Source organism: Simochromis diagramma, unplaced genomic scaffold (assembly GCF_900408965.1).
Source record: "Simochromis diagramma unplaced genomic scaffold, fSimDia1.1 OVJJ01000602.1, whole genome shotgun sequence".
Lineage (NCBI taxonomy): Eukaryota > Metazoa > Chordata > Actinopteri > Cichliformes > Cichlidae > Simochromis > Simochromis diagramma.
The window spans coordinates 5201866-5216146 of record NW_024387040.1 but is presented as its reverse complement, the minus strand read 5'-3'; the positions used below and the strand labels follow the sequence as shown (position 1 = coordinate 5216146).

At 40.5% G+C, this 14281-nt stretch overlaps 1 protein-coding gene across 4 annotated transcripts; it reads right to left on the bottom strand.

The window, feature by feature from the left end:
* LOC120741153 (receptor-type tyrosine-protein kinase FLT3-like) lies at positions 1-14281 on the bottom strand. 4 transcript variants are annotated; one of them, XM_040043843.1, is made up of 25 exons: positions 14088-14281; positions 13544-13627; positions 13292-13430; positions 12793-12869; positions 12571-12637; positions 12046-12387; positions 11842-11963; positions 11619-11730; positions 10731-10879; positions 4567-4594; positions 4376-4417; positions 3941-4017; positions 3579-3655; positions 2829-2980; positions 2623-2750; positions 2400-2511; positions 2049-2191; positions 1668-1849; positions 1369-1507; positions 1110-1287; positions 862-962; positions 646-760; positions 360-565; positions 184-268; positions 1-89 (listed from the first exon to the last, which is right to left on the bottom strand). In XM_040043843.1, exons 6-24 carry the CDS (start codon positions 12051-12053, stop codon positions 186-188), a joined length of 2154 nt encoding a protein of 717 aa, XP_039899777.1. In that variant the 5' UTR covers positions 12054-12387; positions 12571-12637; positions 12793-12869; positions 13292-13430; positions 13544-13627; positions 14088-14281; the 3' UTR covers positions 1-89; positions 184-185. The 4 variants fall into 4 exon arrangements, with proteins under 4 accessions (XP_039899777.1, XP_039899778.1, XP_039899780.1 ...); XM_040043844.1 differs by having other exon boundaries at positions 13544-13624; XM_040043846.1 differs by having other exon boundaries at positions 12046-12384; positions 13544-14281.

Below are 14281 nucleotides of genomic sequence, written 5' to 3'. Positions count from 1 at the left end.
GGTACATGAGCTCTTTATTGACTACAGCCAAGCCAGAAGCAAACTGCCTACTTTCAGCACCATCATGTTGTTATAAGTAGGTACACCATCTATAATATAGAAATACAAGGACAATAATAAGAATTGATTAATTAATAATTGACATTTTATTAAAAAGTAATGTAAATAAAAAGTTCTTTGTACCTTTAGAGAATACTGAGTAATGGGTTTTGCAGAACCAGAACCAAACATACTGTCAGCAGGAAGGAGTTCTCCTCAGGTGGATTACCTAAAAAACAAAACAATGTGAGCATGACAACGTTTAGATTTTTTTTTCATCAAATATTTTCAGTAAATATATTCATTAGACTTGTTATTACCAATAGAGGGCTGAGGTGTAGGTGGGATGATCATGTAATGGGTTTTGCACCAGGAGCCAACTGAGTTTGTCAGACAAAACCTGAATTGGTCTCCTTTTAACACGTCTTTGCTCACTAAGCTCTTGATCGTCTTGTTGCAGGAAACATCAGAATCTATTTGAAATGCATTTGGGACCTCATCCCAGGATGAGTCCGTTTCACTGCAGCTGTGAAACAAAGTAAAAGTAGTTTAAATAATCAGAGCTAAAATGCTCTCTGAGCTGAACGGCTGTGCAGGTAATCATACCTGTCATTGGACTTAGAGCAAAACATCCAGGTATAGTTTGCTGGCACCAGACTGACAGTCTCAAGGTCGAGGGTACCATCATCCTTATTAAACAAGAAGTTGAACTTTGGTTCATCTGGAACAAAAATCAGATGTCAAACAATCTCACATTTTAAATATAAATGATAATTAAATTTAAGTAATAATACAACTGTAACAAAGGTTACATTAACCCACCTACAACACACACTGATATGGTCTTTGTTTCCTTTTGTCCTCCAGCCTCCAGGTGTAACTTATAATCTCCTGATATGAGTGGATCACAAAGCTTCACAGTCCTGAGAAACAGTTCATTACAGTCCTCATATCACATGACTACACTGGACAGCAGCAGTTCTCTGTTGTTGCTCATGAAAAACATGAATGAATGGATAATTTTACACTTCTACATGATGACAGTTTGCTTCATTGCTTCATTGAAGTACCTGTGCTGTGTTACCCATGTCTCCCTGACACATTTAGTCCCGTTTTTGTCAGGAGTCTCCCAGGAACAGTGCTGGAGAACAGGATGGTAGGAAACAGTGGCCTGCAAGCAGGTGCTGGATGCCTCCTGAGCTGATATGATCTTGGTCTCATCCAGCTGTGCAGAGAGGAAACCTTCATCTGAGGAAACACAAGAATAAACCAGATTTATTCAGTGGGAACAGTTTCAAATAATAATGACATGAAATGAAGTCTACTGACCTGAGACGTGAACATGAACAGACTTTGAGTTTTTATTTGCACTCGTGCAGGTGTATGTGCCGCTGTGCTCCTCTCTCACTGATCTGATGGACAGGTAGGCCATCTGAACACCAAAATGTGAGTCATTTTTAATGCACATCTGGAAGAAAAACCCCATAATAATGATCATTTGCAGGATGATTATCAGTGAAGTACTTTGTGTCTCAGACTGAGGAATATTAAAAAGGTCGGTCAGTTTTTAGACAAACATAACAAGAAAGTTTAAGGAAACTTTCACTGATTACAGGACATTACTGTACCTCCTCCTCCTCCTCCTCTGGTTTACGTGACAGTGTCCTGGCATTGAGCTGTTTTCCTCCTTTCTCCCACACAGGTGATCTCAGACTGTATCCCTTTACTCTGCAGCGAAGCAGCAGAGACTGACCTTCGCTCAGGGTGACATTAGATACCGCATCTTTGTTCATTACACTGCTCTGTAAGTCTGAAACACACATCAGGGCCTCAAGTAAGAAACATATACCATGGTCAACATTTGTGATTTGCTTCTCTGAGATTAGTTAGTGAATCTCTGGGTAAACATTGTGTTTTCACTTTCACTATATGTATTTGAAGAAAGAACTTATGGATAAATTCATTATGGATGTATTAAATTTGTTATGAATTAATTTAAATCCAGTTACCGTAGTCATACAGTTGGGAGCACTCTTGTCCTTCAGCATTGGTTGCACAGCACATCATTCCTCTATTATAATATTCAGTGCTTGATATTGTGCTCTCTGTCCTTCCATCGCTTCCCTTAAAACTCTGTTGTCCATCCTTGTTACTGGTCAAAAAGAGAGAAAAAAAAAACATTTTGATATTTGATATTTTTCAGAAAGCTGTGTCTATGAAAAACATTATTACCAAAGCTTGTCTGATACCTATCTAAAATCAAAATAAAGCATCTCTCTAAATGATTCAGTCTAAAATCAGATATTAAGAAGTGCTGCTATTCTGAAGTTTGCATACAAATGTAAAGGACAACATCTTACCCAGACCATTTGATTGTGGGTTTGGGGAAACCCTCAGAGACGCACTTAAAAAGGGGAGAAGTATCTGACATGTCAACACCATCGAGCATCAGCTGTGGTTTTGTTGGACATTCTAAACAACATCAAAGAAAACAGTTAAATTAATTGTATTATCACTCATTGATCATCAAACAGAGATTGTGTGAGTATTGTAGAAGAAAGAAGGTGAGAAGCTGTTACTCACTCATTACTACATGAAGAATCACAGTCGTGGAGAACATGGTGACATTGTTGGATTCACAGGTCAGAGTGTACTCCCCTGAATCTGTCTCAGAAAGCTGTGATGTGACCATGGACTGACTCCCATTTCTGCTGAGGTTAAAGGAAACATCTCAGTTTAAATACATAGAAATATAAAGCACCCAAACAGAAACACAGACGGTCACTTACGCTGTCATTACTCGTTCTTCTCCTCTGATCCAGTGGCAGACAAGAGATCCAGAGAGGCCCTCCAGGGAGATGATGAGTTTCTTACCCACTGCTAACACTTTGGTGATGGGACCAGATGGATTCAGATAATCAGCTGGTGTCAAACATGCTGCCTGAAAAACAAGAGCCAACATTTAATCCTCCTTCATTTTGCAGCAGTAAAATCATCACCACTGGCAAGATCTGAATTAGATTTTCCCGAAAACACATAAAAAAAAAAAAGTTGATTTCCTGATTAAATGTTTCCTTTAAAAAAAACAAAACAAACGAAGCTTATATTTTGTACCTGAACAAAACTTTTACTAAAACCTCTTCAAAATGTATTAGAGTGACACAAAGTGATTACAGGAAATTACAGAAAGAGCAGCTAGCACTATTTCCCTCTCTGTTGCTGTGTGCTTTTTGCTGCCCTGTACACCATAACACACACACACTGCCATTTGCGAAGGTAAGCTGGAGCTACACAAACATTAAAGAGTCGATGCACAGCATGAAAATGGGTGTTCACTTCTGTCTTATCTAGACTATAGGTGTCTTGTTTACCCAGATATGTATATGTGCAATTAATGCATATTTCAGACTGGTCAAGAGGGGTTTATTAAAGAATAATAGTTCATTTTATGTCATCTCAGAACTATTCCCTGCTTTAAGACTTCATTGTCAGTATCACTTTCAGTTATTTGATCAGAGTTTAGTTAAAACAGCTCGTACCTCATGACTGGGTACACAGACTGGAGTCTTCACATCATCAGAGCAGAGCACTCCGACAGCACACAGCAGCAGAACAGCTGGAGACAGAAAACTGAATCTTTAGTTTAAATATTACTGAAAATCAAAACAAAAGTATATACACCAGTGGGGAAAAAACAAAACCAAAAAAAAGCAACATAAATGCATCATTAAGAAGAAGTTATTGCTCTTCTAAGTCAGACTGTATTTATGAACTACAACTGTGTCATTAACAAAATGCTTCATAACTCAAAATTTAGCTCTGGCCAACTACAAAAACCTTGACTGCATGTCTGTGATTACCTTCGATTGTTGTTGTGCAGGAACGAATAACTCTCACTCACCTGCAATCATGTTTCTCTGCCGCCAAGTTTTCATTCTCGTATTCTGAAAGGAAAATTTGTTGCTGCAACAGCGCCACCTATATGGGAATTTCATACCAAGGAAATGAAAAGGGCTAGTCTCTATGATGGTGGAAAAACAGGACAAGAAGCGAGGATATTGCGCACCAGACGGGCAGGATTTGAGAGGGGTCCTCGCACACTCACAGTGCACCAGCAATATCCACGAACAAGACAAAACAGTTAATAATATCTTAATAATATCAAAGGAAAAAACACAAGTAATTAATCACAGCTAGATCATAACGGGACGCTTTCTCCATACATCCGATAGATAAACTAGCTTCACAGACGGAATACAGCATCTCTAACTAGAAACACAGGAAAAGAGCAAAGATGAGTACAAACAAGGTTGAAACGTTGAAAGTATCTGCTCACCCAAAGCTGCCTAATCTGGAGAAGTCTGCCTCACTGCCCCTCCTACATGGAAATGGTACAGTTTCGCTTTGTGTTATTTGTTTTTCTCAATCCTTTTGTAGAAATCGACGAGTGGCTTCACATGTAAACGACATCATGTTTCACACATTCTGATGTGAAGTACTTTGACTTGAATAAAAGTCACTTCTTACCTTCTCATAAAAGTTAGATTGCTTCTCTCTTGGGACCAAAATAAAATAGACACATACACATGATTAACACAAATATATGATTACAAGCTTTTCTTTTAATGAATAAAACATATTGTACTTCAGGTAACACACAGTTAAATTACAATATTATTTTATGCCATGTTATACCCCTAATTAAAGGTTGTGAATTATTATGTAGTTTTAGTTTGCATTATTCTCCTGAATTAGAAGGTGATAACTATTGCATTTGTTAAACTGATTTGCATTACATTAGACTGCTGATTTATTGTGGATGAATGATATTGTTTTATGATGTTATAAGAAATACTGTTTGTAGAAAGTCATCGCCTTATTTGTCTGATTAGAAGAGAACGGAACATGCTGGAGTTTTCTGCCCCATCTCAGCAGGAGCAGATAAAGGGGGAGCCAAGGTCGTAGCTTAGGCGCCGTGTGAGAGAAAAGCATGTGAATGTTTAGGCTTTTATGATAAGGTGGGGGCACCAGAGGCTATAAGAGTTTGATCAGTGCTCCACCATTTTGAGATCTGAGGCTGTCTGCATACAGTGTCCATCTCCCACGCGTGTGACTATTAAAATCATCGTTTGACTCAACCTGGCTGGACCAGTGTTGTTATTGTGGTTTTTCTCTTGTCTCCATCCCCAATTTTGAACTCGTAACTATATAAATATATATATATATATATATAAATATATATATATAAATAAATAAATAAATATATATATATATTTATATATATTTATATCCGCACCGCGGATGACGTCAGTGCGCACACTGTGTCTGAGGAGGATGTGCGGAAGTGCTTCAGGAAGGTGAACGCACGCAAAGCTACTGGTCCGGACGGGATTCCCGGCCGCGTCCTCAGGTCATGCGCGGCTCAGCTGGCTGGAGTGTTCACGCACATCTTCAACCTTTCCCTCTCTCTGTCTGTAGTCCCAGCCTGCTTCAAAATGGCCACCATCGTCCCTGTACCCAAATCCTCCACCATCTCCTCATTGAACGACTGGCGACCTGTAGCCCTGACCCCCATCGTAAGCAAATGCTTCGAGAAGCTGGTCAGGGACTTCATCTGCTCTGCACTACCCGACTCACTGGACCCTCTACAGTTCGCATACTGCCACAACAGGTCCACTGATGATGCCATAGCCCTGACACTACACACTGCCCTGTCACACCTGGAGAAGAGAGACACGTATGTGAGGATGCTGTTTGTAGATTACAGCTCAGCATTCAATACCATCGTTCCCTCGAAGCTGGACAGGAAACTGCAGGATCTAGGCCTGAGCAGCTCCCTCTGCAGCTGGATCCTTAGCTTCCTGTCTGACAGACGCCAGGTGGTCAGACTGGGCAGCATCACCTCATCCCCCATCACACTGAACACTGGTGCTCCACAGGGGTGTGTACTGAGCCCTCTCCTGTACTCACTCTACACCTACGACTGCACGGCCACTAACAGCTCCAACATCATTGTGAAGTTTGCGGACGACACTACAGTGGTGGGTCTTATCACCAACGGTGATGAGACGGCTTACAGGGAGGAGGTCAGCGCCCTGACCCACTGGTGTCAAGACAACCATCTCACCCTCAACGTCGCAAAGACAAAGGAGTTGATAGTGGACTTCCGGAGGTGCAGAGAAGTACACACCCCCATCACCATCAGCGGCGCTGCTGTGGAGAGAGTGAGCAGCTTCCGGTTCCTTGGTGTACATCTGGCTGAGGATCTTACGTGGTCAGTACACACAAACAAAACAGTGAAGAAGGTGCAGCAGTGCCTCTTCTTTCTCAGGAGACTGAAAAGATTCGGCATGAGCCCCCGCATCCTCAGGACCTTCTATCACTGTGCCATTGAGAGCATCCTCACTGGATGCATCACCACCTGGTATGGCAACAGCACCGCCTACAACTGCAAAGCTCTCCAGCGAGTAGTGCGGTGCTCTGAACGGATAATTGGAGGTGAGCTTCCCTCCCTCCAAGACATCTACAGGAAGCGCTGCCTGAGGAAAGCGGGGAGGATCATCAAGGACTCCAGTCACCCCAGCCATAAACTGTTCAGACTGCTTCCATCAGGAAGGAGGTTCTGCAGCATCCGGTCCCGTACCAGCAGACTGAGAGACAGCTTCTTCCATCAGGCCATCAGACTGCTGAACACGTCATAGACACCTCAGCTTCACTACTGGAACTTTAACATTATGCACTCCACACTGTATATAAATGCCACTTGTTTTGCACATATTCAACTCTGTATATTTTATATATTTTATTATTATTATTATTATTATTATTATTATTATTGTTTTTTTTTTTTTTTTTTTACTATTTAATTTGTAAAAATGTGTATACACACACACACACACACACACACACACACACACACACACACGTAGGAAAATATTTAGTATACACATCCAGAAATGCATACACTATTATATATTGTACATATATTTATTAGTTTCAGGTTGGCCATTCTTGTATTTTGCTCGTTTGTGTTGTTGTGTTTGCACATCTCTGTTGCCTGTGGGGCTCGCACACAAGAATTTCACTCGCATGTGCTGTGCCAGTGTGCCTGCACATGTGATGTGACAATAAAAGTGATTTGATTTGATTTGATTTATATATATATATTTATATATATATATATATAAAAAAAAAAAAACACCCAGCACGCCCCTGCGGGCGGTTTATCCTTCAAGCTCGGGTCCTCTACCAGAGGCCTGGGAGCTTGAGGGTCCTGCGCAGTATCTTAGCTGTTCCCAGGACTGCGCTCTTCTGGACAGAGATCTCCGATGTTATTCCCGGGATCTGCTGGAGCCACTCGCCTAGCTTGGGAGTCACTGCACCTAGTGCTCCGATTACCACGGGGACCACCGTTACCTTCACCCTCCACATCCTCTCGAGCTCTTCTCTGAGCCCTTGGTATTTCTCCAGCTTCTCGTGTTCCTTCTTCCTGATATTGCTGTCATTCGGAAGCGCTACATCGATCACTACGGCCGTCTTCTTCTGTTTGTCTACCACCAAACATATATATATATATATATATATATATATATATATAAACCCAGTTGTATTATGTATATTTATATTTTGAATATTTACAACCCTGTTAAAGAAAACTACATCTTATGAAACTTACATACAAAAATTATTTTGTTCACATTCAGACCTCACTTCCTTCATGCATTTTGCTCAAGTTGGAGTATATAGATAAAGACTGTAATACATTATGGAAAGTATGATAAACGTAGGCTAAATATGTTTTCCCCAGTTCCACCTGAAATGATAAAATGCTTATTATATTTGAATAAAATGCAAAGCAAATCCATTCTTCTCTAAATTTTAAGAGATTATTATTGTGTAACATTTTGCATAAAATGTTATATAGGTGATCACTCTGTATCTGATGGTTGCAGATCGTCCTCAGCTGCTTAAATGTCTGACTCAGATGTGTAAGTAAAGACCAGCCAGCAGTGTCTTTTCTCTGTTTTATCCCTCAGAAATGTTCACAGTGGTCGATGCATTCCTGTAGCGGCAGGAGGTCTGGTTGAGAGCTGGATGATGGAGCTGAAAAACAAAAGAGGCAGTATGACTCAATGATAATGGTGCTTTTGACCATAGTTTATATCTAACGAGTGTAGTGTCTCCTCTTTCCTCTGCTTTTAGGTGGAGACTAGGTTGGCACTGCTGTAGCCAACACACCTGTTTCACATCAGTTTATTACCTCCATGTATTTAAGCAGCAGCTCAAGCCTACTCTCCTTGTCAGGTTCTTGTGGCATTGGCTGCAGTAAACTATCTCTGTAATTTTTGTTTGAATCCTTAGTGAATCCTTAGACTCTGACCTTCTACTTACTCCTCCAGCTACTCTGGAAAAATATTCAAGTAAAACCTCAAATCCTCATCCCAATAAAATATCTCTCATCTGTTTTTCTCTAGCAGAAGACCGTTCTCGTTCGGTGAACACACACTCACCCGAGACTCTTGTAGCTCCAGACTCTCCCCCGTTGATCTGAAATTCTGTAAAATAAACCTTTTAAAAACTGAACACAGTCTTCTGAAAACATGACCATTGTTGGATATGACAGCTTTATCCTGAGTGTGAAACACTTTATAACTGTGTTTTAAAAAGTGCTACACAAATACATTACTGTGACAGAGATACCAAACTCTTATGAAACAAACAAAAACCATGAAAGATTAAATTAATCTCCCTCGAAGGCTGATACTGAGGTTTATATTGCAAAGACAAATGACTTGGTGCCCTCTTCTATTTGTGTTTGTTAAAAAAGCTGAATATATTTACCTTCTTTTTGATGAAGAATATGAGCACTGTGCTGACTACTACCAGAGCCAGAAAGAGAGTTATATTGCCTGCTTTCAGCAGGAATATGATATCCTGAGGTTGTTTACCTACAAACAACAATGTGAGCATGACAGCTTTAAATGAATTTCATCAAATATTTTCTGATGCAAATACTCTTTATTACCTATAGAGTACTGGACTGTAGGTGGGATGATTATGTGGTAACTTTGGCACCAGGAGCCAACTGAGTTTGTCAGACAAAACTTTAAATGATGTCCATCCCCGAGGTCTCGTCTCACTGAGCTCTTGATTGGCTTGTTGCAGGAAACATCAGAGTCTGCTTTAAATGCATTTGGGACCTCATCCCAGGATGAGTCTGTTTCACAGCTGCAGTGAAACAAAATAAAAGGAGTTTAAATAATCAGAGCTAAAATGCTCTCTGAGCTGAACGGCTGTGCAGGTAATCATACCTGTGATTGAACTCAGAGCAAAACATCCAGGTATAGTTTGCTGGCACCAGACTGACAGTCTCAAGGTTGAGGGTACTATTAGCCTTATTAAACAAGAAGTTGAACTTTGGTTCATCTGGAACAAAAATCAGATGATCTCAAACAATCTCACATTTTAAATATAAATGATAATTAAATTTAAGTAATAATACAACTGTAACAAAGGTTACATTAACCCACCTACAACACACACTGATATGGTCTTTGTTTCCTTTTGTCCTCCAGCCTCCAGGTGTAACTTATAATCTCCTGATATGAGTGGATCACAAAGCTTCACAGTCCTGAGAAACAGTTCATTACAGTCCTCATATCACATGATTACACTGGACAGCAGCAGTTCTCTGTTGCTGCTCATGAAAAACATGAATGAATGGATAATTTTACACTTCTACATGATGACAGTTTGCTTCATTGAAGTACCTGTGCTGTGCTACCCATGTCTCCCTGACACATTTAGTCCTGTTTTTGTCAGGAGTCTCCCAGGAACAGTGCTGGAGAACAGGATGGTAGGAAACAGTGGCCTGCAAGCAGGTGCTGGATGCCTCCTGAGCTGATATGATCTTGGTCTCATCCAGCTGTGCAGAGAGGAAACCTTCATCTGAGGAAACACAAGAATAAACCAGATTTATTCAGTGGGAACAGTTTCAAATAATAATGACATGAAGTCTACTGACCCGAGACAGTGAACATGAACAGACTTTGAGTTTTTATTTGCACTCGTGCAGGTGTATGTGCCGCTGTGCTCCTCTCTCACTGATCTGATGGACAGGTAGGCCATCTGAACACCGAAATGTGAGTCATTTTTAATGCACATCTGGAAGAAAAACCCCATAATAATGATCATTTGCAGGATGATTATCAGTGAAGTACTTTGTGTCTCAGACTGAGGAATATTAAAGAGGTCGGTCAGTTTTCAGACAAACATAACAAGAAAGTTTAAGGAAACTCTCCCTGATTACAGGACATTACTGTACCTCCTCCTCCTCCTCTGGTGTACATGATAATGTCCTGGCATTGAGCTGTTTTCCTCCTTTCTCCCACACAGGTGATCGCAGACTGTATCCCTTTACTCTGCAGCGAAGCAGCAGAGACTGACCTTCGCTCAGGGTGATATTAGATACCGCATCTTTGTTCATTACACTGCTCTGTAAGTCTGAAACACACATCAGGGCCTCAAGTAAGAAATATTTGCTTTTCAGAGATTAGTTAGTGAATCTCTGGATCTTCTTGAAGTGAAGTTATTTGAACCATATTTTACTCAAATTAACTCCTGTAACAATATATGGACACGTTCTTTGTGGAGTTATTTAACATCTTATTAATTAATTTCTAACCAGTTACCATAGTCATACAGTTGGGAGCACTCTTGTCCTTCAGCATTGGTTGCACAGCACATCATTCCTGTATTATAATATTCAGTGCTTGATACTTTGCTCTCTTTCCTTCCGTCACTTCCCTTAAACATCTTTGCCTCATCACTATTCTTGTTTCTGTTCAAACAGAGAAAAATCACATTATTAGTGGTGGGAAACTGTCATAGTCCCTCAGTCTTGACCACTTTCTTTCTTCTTGCACACTCACTCTCTCTTCTTAACTATCTGTACGTGTGTGGTGGTGGGAGTTGGGTTTGGGGGTGGTGGTGGTTTTTTTTGCAGGTGTGGTACTCGTCTCGTGTTGCTGCCCTCTGTGTGAAAAATCACATACATGTTCCTGATATCCTCATTTGTAGCCGTACGTAAGATAGTGGCAGACTCTTTTGCTGGATAGTTGAACTACAGACAGTGAAGCCTGGCTCCTTTGCTTATGTGAATGTTCCACTTTTCCATGAGAAACCCCCCTCCCCCAACTTACCTGCTGTTTTCTTGTGCTGTCTGATACCCTATCCTAACCACAGATCCCAACAAAGTGTCCCTCTAAATCAGGGGTGCCCAATCCCAGTCCTCGAGAGCTACCGTCCTGCAGCTTTTAGATGCATCCTTGTTCCCACACACCCGAATCAAATGAATGGCTTGTTATCAGGCCTTTGCCAAACACGATGGCATGCTGAAGAGGTAATCAAACCATTTGATTCAGCTGTGTTGGAGTAGGGATGCATCTAAAAGCTGCAGGATAGTAGCTCTTGAGGACTGGGATTGGGCAGCCCTGCTCTAAATGATCCAGTCTAAAATGAGACAGAAGAAGTGCTGCTATTCTAAAGTTTGCATACAAATGTAAAAGACAACATCTTACCCAGACCAGGTAATTCTGGGATTTGGGAAACCCACAGAGACACACTTAAAAAGGGGAGAAGTATCAGACATGTCAACACCATCAAGCATCAGCTGTGGTTTTGTTGGACGTTCTAAACAACATCAAAGAAAACAGTTAAATTAATTGTATTATCACTCATTGATCATCAAACAGAGATTGTTTGAGTATTGTAGAAGAAATAAGGTGAGAAGCTGTTACTCACTCATTACATGAAGAATCACAGTCGTGGAGAACATGGTGACATTGTTAGATTCACAGGTCAGAGTGTACTCCCCTGAATCTGTCTCAGAAAGCTGTGATGTGACCATGGACTGACTCCCATTTCTTGGTGAGGTAAAAGGAAACATCTCAGTTTAAATACATAGAAATATAAAGCACCCAAACAGAAACACAGACGGTCACTTACGCTGTCATTACTCGGTCTTCTCCTCTGATCCAGTGGCAGACAAGAGATCCAGAGAGGCCCTCCAGGGAGATGATGAGTTTCTTACTGTTAGAGATTCTTTTATCAAGCACTCAGATGTAATGAAATAACACTCAGACACTTCAGCAGTTTAACGTGCACGGGTGAAACCTCAACAGAGATTCACACCCGTGGAGCAGCTCGCTGCCTTTATTTATACACAGCAGGAAGCATACAAAAAAGGAAATATCATGCTTATCTTGTCAAGCAAGCAGGTGTGATTTCTCAAGAACTTTGTATCCTCCACAAGGTCGTTTCTTACTCTTGGGTGGCGGTTTCCTGCTGCTGACATTTAATAAGAAGGCAAACAGTTTCCGTTATAGAGTAGAGAGCCAGCAGTTAAAATATGCAGCTGTTTGAGTACAAGAATATGCAGCTGTTTGAGTACAAGACAGAAATATAAACACTCTTAGCTGATTATTATATGAATAATAAAACCTTTAAAAACAAAAATCCTCTGACACTTACCCACAGCCAAAACTTTACTGATGGGACCAGATGGATTCAGATAATCAGCTGGTAGCAAACATGCTGCCTGAAAAACAAGAGCCAACATTTAATTCTTCTTTATTAGGAAACTGTAAAATAATCACTGATTACTAGATCAATCCCATACTATATCAATGTGAGTTATGACTGTTCAACAGGGGCTTATCAAAGAAGTCAGTGTTTAGTTAAAACAGCTCTTACCTCATGACTGGATACACAGACTGGAGTCTTCACATCATCAGAGCAGAGCAGCCCAACAGCACACAGCAGCAGAACAGCTGGAGAGATAGAAAACTGAATCTTTAGTTTAAACAATTATTCAAACTATTATTAAAAAGAAAAAAAAAGGTCAGGGAAAAAGAGGAAACTCAACATAAATGTGTCCTTAAGAAAAGAAGTATTTTCACTGAGCTCCTTAATATAAAATAGAAATATTATGGCACATTTTAGTTTTAAACTAAAAGAAAGAAATGTAAGTTCAAATACAAACTGTGTCATTATTGGGACACACATGTTATTTCTTACATTTATTTTCTCCCGCAAGTCAGTTAAACATGATAGGCCTATCTGAGGTTCCTCAGACTGTATTTCTGAACTGTGCTTCATAACTCAACATTTAGCTCTGACCAACTACAAAAATCTTGATTGCAAGTCTGTGATTACCACCAATGTTGCAGGACCTTGAAATACTCTCACTTACCTGTAATCATGTTTAGTTGCGGCCAAATATTTGTTTTGATGGTATTTGGGGAAATTTTGTCACTGCAACAGCGCCACATACATGGTTAAGGTTAATCACTATGATGCTGTGCAAACATCCTCGGCAGGCGGCTTAATACCTAAACAGAGATTCAATTTTAAATTGACGAGTTAGAGTGAAACCAATGTGATAAACACATAATCATATAGGCTTCAGAGGTAATGAGGATTAAAAAGCAAGGATATAGCTCACCAGCTGAGCAGGAACTGAGGAAGATGAAAAGGCGATCCTCACACACTCACAACACAACGCGATGCTGCAAACAACACACCACTGCTGTACAACAAAGGAGGACCACCGCCAGCAGCATTCAAGACAAAAAAATAAAAGCAAAATGCAAGTACGTAATCACAGCTGGATCTTACAAATAAACCTTTGATCACCTGAGACCAGCATCAAACAAAACAAAAAGAACGTTTGCATATGATCACAGTGACAACAGACTTTAAGCAAGATTGCTCTGGCGGTGCACAGACTTGGGAGTCAGGAGAGCGAAACTGGCTTGAGAAAGAATGCTCCTTATCTGCACAAAGTGATCCACACACAAGCAGAATAACAGGACTCAACTTACCTTTAGCTATAAAAGTGAGGTCATGTTAAGAAAGTACTGGTAATGTAACTTACTCCATACATCGAATAGGTAAACTGCCTTCACGGGTGAAATACAGCACCTCCAACTAGAAACACAGGAAAAGACCACAGATGAATGCAAACAGGGTTGAAATATTGGCCTTACCTGATCACACAAAACTGTCTGCCGGGCGATGGGGAATTATCCCAGGGTGCCTCTCTGTCCCTCCTAAATGGAACTGTTTTTCTTCCTGTTGGAATCCTCAATCAGGAAGATCTTTCTGAGGTAACATAGGAAAATGCATAGATGCTGCCAATAGGCTTCCTGACTGAAATCTTGTAATTCAAGCAATATCCCAG